Source organism: Taudactylus pleione, unplaced genomic scaffold (assembly GCF_031769625.1).
Source record: "Taudactylus pleione unplaced genomic scaffold, aTauple2 ptg000279l, whole genome shotgun sequence".
Classification (NCBI taxonomy): domain Eukaryota; kingdom Metazoa; phylum Chordata; class Amphibia; order Anura; family Myobatrachidae; genus Taudactylus; species Taudactylus pleione.
Window position 1 is genome coordinate 2,984,216 of NW_028284681.1, and position 12,634 is coordinate 2,996,849.

At 44.6% G+C, this 12,634-nt stretch overlaps 1 protein-coding gene across 3 annotated transcripts in view; it reads left to right on the forward strand.

Annotated features, from left to right (window-relative positions):
• Nucleotides 1-8,868, forward strand: part of CD40 (CD40 molecule) — a 130,667-nt gene extending 121,799 nt beyond the window's left edge. For 2 of the 3 annotated variants that reach the window (XM_088481950.1, XM_088481952.1), the window contains 2 exons: nt 8,198-8,241; nt 8,390-8,868. In XM_088481950.1, coding sequence (XP_088338076.1) covers nt 8,198-8,241; nt 8,390-8,560 — 215 coding nt within the window. In that variant the 3' untranslated portion in view covers nt 8,561-8,868. The remainder of the gene's footprint in view (nt 1-8,197; nt 8,242-8,389) is intronic. The other variant, XM_088481951.1, reaches the window with a different exon arrangement.
• The last annotated feature ends 3,766 nt before the right edge of the window (nt 8,869-12,634 follow it).

Genomic DNA, 12,634 nt, shown 5'->3' on the forward strand with positions numbered 1-12,634 from the left:
CTAAAAAGTACAGCAATAAATGAAAACTGTAATGAAGATATAACTTTTCAGAGATGTATCATACCTTGGAGAGAGATACAGTACCAACCATTCAGCTTCTAACTGCCATTTTACAGGCTTTGTTTGAAAAATGTCAGTTAGAAGCTGATTGGTTGGTACGTTATCTCTCACCAAGGTTTGATAAATCTCCCCCCTATCTGAATATTATATATAATTGAACTTTTTAAATTAAAAAAAATATAGTTTCTATTATATTTACTGATTTGTAGAGTACTGATGCCTGATTCAGCTTGGGTCGCTATTGCGATCACAGCTTCGATTACACACGCAATTCAACTGTGATAGTATGCTAATTCATTGCGATCACTATGCCGCCGCAGCACTACACAAGGACGCCCACTTTACCTTACACACATGTGTAATGTTTAGCAAAACTGCGAAAATATCGGTACAATCGAGTACCATCGCAGCCTCAGGCACACTTGCCCAAGCTCTGACCTAACTCAGAAATTTCTACCTTCATCTGTCACTATGAGGCCTCAGGCTGCGTAGGGCATTGTAGTGGCTAATTTATGCACACCTCTGCAAGGGCGTTCAAACGCAATGGCACAGCTGCGTTTCTCCGATCACCCACAAACGGCACTTCCTGTCAATCACTCTGTGTAGTCACTGTGATCGCAGTCCCGATCGCAGTGGCCGGCTCGTGTACGCGCACTGTGATGCATACAAATGTGTAGAGTGCAACAATCGCCAATTGCGTGTGTATTAGCAACTGCGATCCAAGCTAAATCAGGCACTGAGTTTTGTAAAGTGTTGTTTTTTTTACAGCCTTTAGGTGGCGCTGATGCTACTACTATCCATGAATAGACCCTATAACATACTAATATATAAGAGAATCAAAAACCAATATTATGAAAACAATATATATTTGTAATTAATTATTACATAGACTACATATTTTACTTTGCACTGCACACCTTTTTAACCTTGGGCTGCTGTCTTCAGAATCTACATGCCATTATGCTGAAAAATGAGTTTAGACTTTCTTTAGCATTAGACAGTGTGTAGTCTGCACCTATGCAGCCTATCCATTTCATATGAATTAGTGATAGCCTAAACCAGTGTTTTTCCTTGAGTGATGCCCCTGGTTCCTCGGAAATGGATAGGTGGCATTCCCTTGGTATTGGCTGAGCCCACAAAATGTCAATCTCCACATTGTGTAGCAACAGATAACACATCATTTAGTATTGTAACCTATATTTAGTATTTGTATGGCATATTATATGTATGCTTGGTACTGCAGAGTACAATACTGCATATGCAGACTGAGAATACATCATTTTATATGAGCATTTTTTCATTGTTTGAAGATATTAATAATTATGACTCATTCACACATATGTGCTGGGTCAAATTTAAAATGAACGGGCACTTTAGGGAAAACCCAAGTAGACGTGAGCTGCGCCGGCAGATTGCGCTGCGTGCATATTGGCCCATTATGACAGCTGATTTCTGTTTGCACCTCCATAGGCTGTGAGAAGAAATTAGCTACAGAGAAAGATCCCGCGAAGCCACCGGAAGCCAAAATTCACTTTTTAATGGCTATAATTTTGGCACTGCAACCACAAAGAGAAAGTCCTATAAAGCTATAGTAGAAAAAGATCCCCTTGTTTTGCTCCATATGCTAAATGAATTATCAGTGATTGTGTCAAATTCATAATTATGTGGGTCCCAGGGACCCATTGTTAAAAAATAATTGGGCTCCTAGCTCACTTTTTCTGGGTCCCTTTGTAATTTACCTCTCCACATGCCTCTTCACTGCCCCACAGACTTCCCCACCATTGCCCTTTTTATGCAATGTCCTATATATGCCCATTTTTTTCACGGACTCCTCCACATACCCCTTATATGCACCTCAGAAAGGTCCCATATATCCACACCCACCCATAACAAATGTGTAATTTAACATAACAGTTATATTAATAGTCCCCACCACCACACTGTCCTTTATCCATCTGTACTGCGTCTTGTCTGCTGGCGCCCTGGCAATGGGGGAGACAAATGCTTTGTAGCTGTAGCTGGGCCATACAGTCTTTACCTGTCCTCTAAAGTGTGTCACTTCCTCTATCTATCTACATTGGTCAGCTGTGAGTGCCTGAAGGGAGGATCAAATCTGTATGAGTAAGCGACGGTCATTCCTGGACCAAAGTGCACACCTGCACCGGCCCTTTAACTCCACAGGTGCTGGTCTGTTCTGGTGATAAGTTCCCAACAGGATCAGGGGGGCCCATGTCTGTGCAGACCCCTCCTCTCTTGAGGTGCAGTACTCTGGCAATGTGCCAGAGTCTACTGCACATGTGCCAATCTCCAGGAAAATGGCCACCACGTCATTATCGCAGTGATTTTGGCAGCGGCAATGCAGGGCTCAGGAGAGTATACTATATGGGTGCAGGGTGTGCGGTGTGGGTCCCCATGGAACCATAAGCACCACACATCCTACACCCGTTATAAATACACCACTGGTTTCCAGGAAACCCAATCTGACCCCACAACACCCCAAAAACTGCTTGGGCATAAGTAAGCTTTTTTGGGTGCTGCCCTATACTGATCAGCCCATGGCTATAATCCCTAGGGAAATGGGGATCCCCCCAGAATGCCCATCCCCAAGGACATCCAGGGCTCTGCACCTCTTGTGGAGGCGGATGCTTAGGAAATAGTCATGCAATCGTTAAATAATATTGTTTTTACAGGTGGCCTACAAGTCCCAGCAAGCCTGACCTGGCATGATGGCGGTTGGCGACCTCAAGTGCCAGCATGCCCGGATATTAAGGCCCCACTGGCACATGTAGTCTACCTGAAAAAAAATATTACACAAAAGACACACACTGAGTATTGTAATTATTATTTTAAATAAAACCCTCCAAATGAAATCATGCTGCAGCGTTGGGGCACTGTGACTGACATATCAGAATAAGATCTGCACGTGCGCAGATCTGCAACATCAGAGATTTACATGGTTATTGAATTTACGTACATCTCTGAAATAGGCCTTGTATGCAGGATGAGGACAAAATGATATGTTCCCTTCCCATGCACCTTACAGAACACGTTGTTTGTCACCCACCCATGAAACACATTACTACCATACAGTATATTTTCTCTTCTTATAAATATCTACAATACTTCTCATGCATTCTTGAACCAAACATCTCTCATTCCCTTTAAAAATTTGTCAAACAAATCTCGCTCTCTATTAAATGTATTTCTTCACAGGTATTCTTCCGCAATTTCAATCCTCAATCATTTCAAACCTTTTTTCCCTCTTTCAAGCCCCTCACTGCAGACCTCTGTCCACCTTACCCCAAACTCCTATGGTGCCAAATTTCAGTATCTCTCAAATTCCCTCTTACAGTTTTTTAAAACTTGTATTACTTCAAATATCTTCCACGCCTCCTTCATACTTACACCTAAAGATACACCCTACACCCTAATAAGATTTAACAGAGCAAAAGAGTGCAATTCTGTGAAGTCTTTCCCAGCTAAAATCAATGGTTGAAACAGGAAGCCCTATAAACTAATCTTAATTCATAATAACCTCATTTTTATAATAAATTGTATAATCATTGCATTCAATATAAAGCAGGGGTGTGCACCGGCCACTTTTCGTGTTTTGGTTTTGGATCTCTATCTTTCTTCGTGTTTTGGATCTGGATTGGTTTTGCCAAAACCACCCTTCCGTGTTTTGTGTTTTGGATCTGTATTTTTTTTTTTTTAAAAAAGCATAAAAACAGCTAAAATCACAGAATTTGTGGGTTTTTCTGCTCCTATGCTATTATTAACCTCAATAACCTTAATTTCCACTCATTTCCAGTCTATTCTGAACACCTCACACCTCACAATAGTGTTTTTATGTCCAAAAGGTTGCACCGAGGTAGCTGGATGACTATGCTAAGCGACACGAGTGGGCGGCACAAACACGTGGCCCATCTAGGAGTGACACTGCAGTGGCAGACAGGATGGCAGTTTGAAAAACTAGGCCCCAAACAGTACATAATGCAAAGAAAAAAAAGAGGTGCAAGATGGAATTATCCTTGGGCCCTCCCACCCACCCTTATGTTGTATAAACAGGACATGCACACTTTAACAAACCAATCATTTCAGCGCCAGGGTCTGCCACACGACTGTGGCTGAAATGATTGGTTCGTTTGGGCCCCCACAAAACAAGCAGGCAATTAATCTGTCCCTGCACAAACTGGCTCTACAGAGGCAAGATGTCGTCCTCATCCTCCTCATTCACCGATTCCTCACCCTCTTCAGTGTTGTGTACATCCTCATCCTCACAGAGTATTCGTCCCCGCTAGAATCCACCACCACAGGTCCCTCTGTACGTTCTGGAGGCTGGTCTCCCTGGAAGAGTTGATAATTCATTTTTATGAACATCATCTTCTCCACATTTTGTGAAAGCAACCTCCTTCGCCTTTCGCTAACAAGGTTCCCGGCTGCACTAAACACTCTCTTGGAGTACACACTGGAGGGGGGGCAACTCAAGTAAAATAGAGACAGTTTGTACAGGGGCCTCCAAATTGCCTCTTTTTCCTGCCAGTACAGGTACGGACTATCTGACATGCCTACTTGGATGCTTTCACCAATGTAATCCTTTAAGAGACAGACGCACGCTTGTCGCTGCTGCTTTGAGGATGCAGGTGCGGCTACAGCCCACACAATTCACAAAGACAGAAAAAAAAGAATTTTTTATTTTTTGTGGAGCGCACTTTGAGGGTTACACCACCCTTTAACAGACAGACGCACGCTTGTCGCTGCTGCTTTGAGGATGCAGGTGCGGCTACAACCCACACATTTCACAAAGACAGAAAAAAAAATAATTTTTTATCTTTTGTGGGGTGCACTTTGGGGGTTACAGCACCCTTTAACGGACAAGCCAGCCGGCCCTTTACGTATGACACAGGCGCACGCTTGGCGCTGCTCCTTTGTTGATGCATGTGCAGCCACAGTGCACATAATTCACAAACACAGAAAATAATTCCTCCACCATTCTGTCAATGGTGACAGTATCATATGCACTGACAGTAGACATGTCAGAAATTGTTGGCACGTCCTTCAGTCTGGACCAGATGTCCAAACCGGCCCTTGACTTATGACACAGGCGCACGCTTGGTGCAGCTGCTGTGTTGATGCACTTGCGGCTACTGCGCATACATTTCGCACACAAACACAGAAAAAAAAGGATTGTTTATTTTTTGTGGAGTGCACTTGTGGTTACACCACACTTTAACAGACTTAACAGACGCTTGGCGCTGCTCCTTTGTTGATGTATGTGCAGCCACAGTGCACACAATTCACAAACATAGAAAATATTTTTTTATTTTGATTGGAGTGCACTTTGGGGTTACAGCACCCTTTCACGGTCAAGCCAGCCGGCCCTTCACTTATGACACAGGCGCACGCTTGGCGCTACTTTGTTGATGCACGTGCGGCTACTGCGCACACAATTCACAAACACAGAAAAAAAAAATATATTATTTGGAGTGCACTTTGGGGGTTACAGCACCCTTTAACGGACGAGCCAGCCGGCCCTTTACTTATGACACAGGCGCATGCTTGGCGCTACTTTGTTGATGCACGTGCGGCTACTGCCCACACAATTCACAAACACAGAAAAAAATATTTTTTTTTGCACTTGGGGGGAGCACCCCTGATGGACAGAGCACCCCCTGGACAACACTACAGCACCCCTTTAGGACTGGGACACTGCACAGGACTTTGGAGTGGACACAGCCCCTATGGACAACTGACTGCACAACACAGTCCAGCCAGCCCTCATGGACTTTAGAGGAGTGGACACAGCCCCTATGGACAACAGCAGCACAGCACAACACAGCCAGCCCCTATGGACTTTGGAGGAGTGGACAACAGCAGCACTACACTACACTACACAGCCCAGCCAGCCCTAACTCCCACCCTCCCTCTTCACTGTCCACAGCCGAGTGAGAAAATGGCGCCGACGTGGGTACCTTATATAGAATCCAAAACCCGCGAGACCCGGAAGGCGGGATGATGACGTTTTGCCTCGATTTCAGATCCGAGTCAGGCCGGAAAAGTCGAGCCTGACTCGGATCGGCTTCGAATCGGGGGGGCTTGGGGGGGTTCGGATTTCAGAAATCCGAACCCGCTCACCCCTAATATAAAGTAACATAAACATATGTGGTGGGTATCATTAGAAGTGGACTGTACCCCTTGTGTACCCGATCTTGATCTGTGCATGTGCTGCTATACAGTACATGCGGGAATTGGCTGTGGGTACCACTGTAATGTAAATAATGTACAGTCTACTGCACAGCACAGTGAAATAATATGCAGTTTTTTTATTACCAGTGATTTCTTTATTAGAGCAGTTAAGCCTTCATGCTCCATAGCGTAGCCCAGCTTCAAATGATCCATCAGAAAACAGGCGTATTTACTCTTGCACACAACTCTGCATAGCCCACAGTCCCATCCACATGCCCCCAGTGAACGTTGCCTATGTGAGAGCCCCCACCACAGACCAATTACTCTCTTTCGGTCACCAGTGAAGATACTTTTATCTTGCATACAACTCCACATCGCCCGTAGTCGTGTAAACTTGGTTGCGGAGCATGCGCAGTGCAAAAACACGCAAGATAAGCTCCTCAAACAGACGTGCATTTATTATTATTATCCTTTATTTATATGGCGCCACAAGTGTTCCGCAGCGCCTTACATAGTACATAGAACTAATAGGTGAACAAGAAACAAGTAACTTACAGTACATTACAGTGCAGGACAAGGACACGACTTATATACATTGCTGAAATAGTGATTAAAGCACTCACAATATGCTGCCGGGAGTTGGCGGTCTCGTGTTAGGTGCCCTAATGGGGAGTAGAGAGTAGAAGGAAATGTAAAGAGAAGCACATGAAGGAAGAGGTCCCTGCTCATGAGAGCTTACATTCTAAGGGGAGGGGCAGACAGACAGGCAAGACACAGAAGGGGAAGCTAGGAAGGAAAGAGCATGAGGTGGGTTAGGATGAGTGCTGAAAGGCCTTGATGAAGTAGTGGGTCTTGAGAGCCTGTTTGGAGATTTGTAGAGAGGTGGAGAGTCTGATAAGGAGAGGGAGTGCATTCCAAAGGTAGGGAGCAGCATGGGCAAAATCTCGGATGCGGGAGTGGGAGGAAGTAATCAGTTGGCAAGAGAGGCGGCATGCATTAGTTGAGCGAAGTGGGCGGGCGGGAGTGTGAAGGGAGAGAATGTCAGAAATGTATGCGGGAGAGGATTTGGTGAGGGCTTTGCAGGCAAATGTAAGAACCTTGAATTGGCATCTGAAGGGGAAGGGGAGCCAGTGTAGGGCTTGAAGGAGAGGGGAAGCAGATATAGAATGTCTGGAGAGGAAGATGAGCCGAGCAGCAGCATTGAGAACAGATTGTAGTGGAGAGAGGTGAGAGACTGGGAGGCCAGCTAGGAGAAGGTTACAGTAGTCCAATCTGGATATGACCAGTGAGTGGATGAGGGTTTTAGTGGCATCCTGGGTGAGGAAGGGACTAATCCTGGAGATATTTTTTAGGTGAAAACGGCAGGACTGCGAGAGGTGCTGAATGTGCGGTTTAAAGGAGAGGGAGGAGTCTAGGATAGCTCCAAGACAGCGCACTTTTTGGGGCTAGAGGAGATAGTTGTGCCATCAATAGATAATGAAATTGTGGAAAGTGATGTAGTGGAAGAGGGTGGGAAGATGATCAGCTCAGTCTTAGACATGTTAAGTTTAAGAAAGCGCTGGGACATCCACGAAGAGACAGCAGAGAGACAGTTGGAGATACGGGTAAGGAGCGAGGGGGAGAGCTCAGGGGTGGAAAGGTAAATTTGAGTATCATCTGCATAGAGATGATATTGGAGGTCAAAGGAGTTAATGAGTTCACCATTTATCTCTGGATCAGACTCAATGTGTTTGATGTCATTGGCATTTTATATGTTGACTCTTTATAAATATTCTATAGCAGTATATGAGGCTTAGGAGGGGTGAATCATGTATAGGGCAAGATGGTGAAATGGGAATAAAGGTGAAAAGAACAGTGGTACATTAGCTGAATCTATTATACAGTATGTTTGAATTGTTAACCAGTAATAAACACTTTTGATTTTGAAGTAACTCTTTTTTATTTTATCTAGTAGTTAAGCGAAGATGTTGGAAGGGAAAGTACCAACTAAAAGAGGTATGAGATTACTTAACAACAAAACTACAATATATGCAAAATAAATACATAACACACTTAGATTCTCTCACTCACTCACTCACTCACTCACTCACTCACTCACTCACTCACTCTCTCTCATCACTTATGTTATGTACTTGTATTTTAGGAGCATCCACCTAAGGAAAATGGAGAGCCATTGTGTCACATTCCTAAGCAAGACAACTTTCCTGTAGAAGACCAGGACATCACAATGCAAGGGCTCCCAGTGGCCCAGGAGCAGGGGAAAGACTCTCACATGCCACAGGAAGAAGTCAGGGAGCACCTTCTGGATGTATGAACTTCCCTACAGACCTGTGATATTTGGATCTCATTGTGCCAGTGACAGCCGTTCACTTGTGAATCCCACTCTTGTCTGCCCGTTGTTGGTGTATGCCACTGCATGGTACTAGTACTGGGGTACTACAAACAGTTTAACAGCTTTGTTGTTTGTGGGGGTTTTTTTGTAGGGGTTTGTTGCAACCTATTGCCTCATGCCTCAGTGATGTCTGCCACCCCCTGTGTACACTATAAAAACAAGCTGAAAATCTTTATTTTATTACAAATTGGAGGTAAATGTTAGTTTTAATTAAATATTTTTTTTATGTTTTTATGTATATATTTTTTAATTCACTACCATGAAATTATTACCAAGCAATGAGGGTAGCAGTGGCAGCAACAGCTAGGAAACCCATCTGGGTCCCCTATAGGCCATGTGAGCTCAGATTAATCCTATAAGTATGATAAGCGACAACATGGGTCATTCAATAGTCAAATTGCTAAGAATCCACATAAAGAGCCTGATTCAGAGATGTACGCTAATGCCACCATTACTGCCAATCTGTACGCAGCGGCTGTGTGATAATATGCAGATATTGCACCCACCTGGTTCTGTATCGAGTGTCCCAACAAGATTTGCAAATAGCGACTATGTACAAAGCATACTTGCCTACTTCTCATTTATCCTCCCATGGAGAAACCCGGGGAGGAGAAGCAGGTGGGCGGCGATAGGGCACAGGGCCTGATGGTTCACGTCATTAAGCCCCACACCATCATGGCAAATTGTCACAAATATCACATATTTAAATAGGAGGTGGGGCCAAATGATGCAATTCTTGTAGAATTGCGTCATTAAATCCCTGCCCCCTCCTTGGGGATCTCCAAGAAATTCTCCCCATTCTGCCCACTTCACTAGGAAGTGGGCAGGAATGCCAGAGAAGTGCCTACCGGAGGTGCAGGGGTTAACCCGAAAAATCATGACTCCCCTGCGATTTCCGGTTGAGTAGACATGTATGGTACAAAGATGCAGCATTGGTCGCAGATCAGTCGATAATCATCCTTCTGAGTAACCCTATAGTCACACAGAATGGTCATGGGAACTGAGTTGCCACTTTCCCATTGCCACCCACATACAGGCCCTCATTCAGAGTTGATCGCTAGATACAAGCGCTCTCTGAATGAAAGTGGCCGCTTGTGGTGTGAAGTGTGGCTTCCTGGTCACTAGCTAAGCTGTGGGTTACCACCCACAGCTCTAGCGAGCGACCAGGTTGATGGTCGCGATGGTCAGGACCATCGGGGCTTGCGACGAGACCCTAAGGTTGAGTCTCGGCAAGCGCAAGCCCCAGGGAGTTTCCTGCTCTGATCGAGCACGAAGCTGCCCACTAACATCATTGCTGATGTCAGTGGGGCCGCTCCCAAACGGCAAGCGTTCCGTCGGGAACGCCTCCGTTTGGCCGGCCACCTCCCCTGCCCGCCTCCCATAGGGGGCGAGCTGTCAATCACCATCGACAGCTCGCCCCCTGTGGTGCGAGACCCATAGTGACGGAGCGCCCGTTGCTAGCCGGGTCTCGCGCATGCGCACGTCGGAACTGGCTCCGTCGTGCGCATGCCCAGTGGGCAAACATCGACCCGGTTGCGACCGCTCTGCGCTTGCGACCGGGTCTGAATAAGGCCCACAGTTCCTGCCTGCCAATCACTTTGCGAATAAATCCACAGTGCAAGCGACAACAGTAATGAAACTTGGTGCATGCGCAGCGAGACTCAGATGCATGCGTAGGCTACCGATAATCGCACGACTGCATAAACACCGGCACGAAGTCAATCTCTGTATTCTGGCCAAAGGCAGCAGCATTGATTCTTTCAGAGCAGCTATGCCACTATTAAACAGCATTGTGCAAATAATCAGGCCTGGATGGCACAGAAGGTTGACCAAATAAAAAAAAAAAAAGGCACAGGGGGGTATCCAATTAGCCCCGAACATTGTTCAGACGTTAATGGATAGCCGTGATCAGCGAAAAACAGGCATTTTTCACCAATTATCCTCGCTTTTTGCCGATCTTTTTTTTCACCATATCCTACTATTTCTGTCAAAATAATAGGATAGTTCTCCCGACAACATATAGGACCCGCAATAAGCTCGCAGACCTATGTGTTTTCGCTATTAACATGGTGAAAAAAACGGCACTGATCGTGGATTATTATTCAGGACACATCAGGTCCCGAAAAATATCCACGGTAAGTGCTGGCGTCAGCCGGCACTTCGGGGCTAATTGGATAGCCCCGCTGCGATCAATTATCAGCGCTACTTTAGCGCTGCTAATTGGATACCCCCCACAGTGTTTATGAACATTAAACTTTGAATACTTCAGAATAGCTTTCCACTGTAGCCACGTTACTTACTAAACCAAGAGTTATTTCAGTTAGTTCATGCATATCTTTTGACTTAAATACTACTGCCTTATGTCACTGAGACTCATAAGGCTAGATATAGATGTCACAGACAGACAGACATAAAAGACTCTTAACTGCATAAAACCTTTGACTGCTATACTGCATGTGCATCCAGCCATAGAAGAAAATCCAAATTGTGAAATGACAGAACTTATCGTTATTCTTTCATGGAGTGGATGAAATATCTGCAGAACAAAGGCTCCAAATCTTACCTTCAAGACTGTAAAAAATATAGACATCATTAAAAATAATACAATCTACCAATACTATTAAACTACCCTTGACATTAAACACATCAGTAATTTGGGGCTTGTATACATACTTTCCTGCTCTTCCGGAATGTCCAGGAGCCCATCACAGACTCCAAAAAGATATTCCCTCTTCTGCATCCCGACAACTTCCTAGTGAGATTGGCAGGACAGGCAGATTGATCATGCGATTGACACCTAAGGTGCTGTAGAGCGATAGTGTTTTTCTACACCACAACTACACTGTTCAAAAGGTTTTCATCAGCTTTCCCACAAGATGAGGTGATAATAGTCCCTCTGAATAATGCAGGTTGATACACGTCAAACTCACGTCACCGGTAATGTCAATGAATTGCCATAGAATTCCAATACCAAGAGTTATCCATGTACTTTTCTTCTGGTAGATGGTGTCAGTATTTTCCTACTACGTAATGTGATGTTTGTTTTCTAGTCCGTTGTAGTCAGACATTTATACACTGCAATCTTTGACCTCAGTCTAATTTTTTATTTTTATTTCATGTCAGTTTGAATGGGGCTGTGGAATTTTGCATTGTATGATGGAAGGAGCTGGAATGGTCATGGCGCTCCTGGCTGTAGAGCAGGTGCATTTTTAGGAGGCATACTTTGCCATACGGCGGGGTGCACAGTTACTGTATTTACAATCTGCAAAAGGCCTTAAAGCTTAGGTTCCCATTTGATACTCGCATTGTACGCCTCCATTTTGAATTTCAGTTGAACAGCAAACTAGGAGCTCTGTAATAGAGAGCTATTGGTACACAAAATGACAACATATAATAAAGTCACAATGTTCCCCTTTCTCCTCATTATTTTAAACCATAAATACCCACCAGTAATTTAGTGAAAAACTTTAGAGCTTATTTTCTTTAATTGTTGGTACCTAAGTGCTGTCAGGTTGGACTTTGAGCGTGCAAGGGTATGTATGTACATCACATAATGTGCCTCTTCACAGCTCTCTATTATCTCTGCAATGTCTAGTTTGTGACAATGTCTCCAGTAGTTCATAGTAGGAATGCACCTTCAAGCAGTGGAAGAACCAGTGTGTATGCAGGGGTCATAGAGGTGAGATCCCCACATCCTCATCGAGGTTATGCTCAGAAGAAGCCTTTGCAGAGCAGGGGGCCAGGGGTCTAGAGCATAACCTGGTCCCTTTCCAGTGTTCACTGTTCCAACCCTGTATACAAGTGTGCTGAAGTGTCAGACCATCCATGTGCACAACTGCACAATTTTTTTTGTTCTTGTGCTTTGTAAATGGGGCCAAACTTTGGTTTAGCATATGGATGCATTATAAGGTGCATGAGCGTATCTAGTCTATAGTCAGCAATTAATCACATAAGAACGAACAACATTTTTGCACTGCCCCCACTTTCTGCCACCTG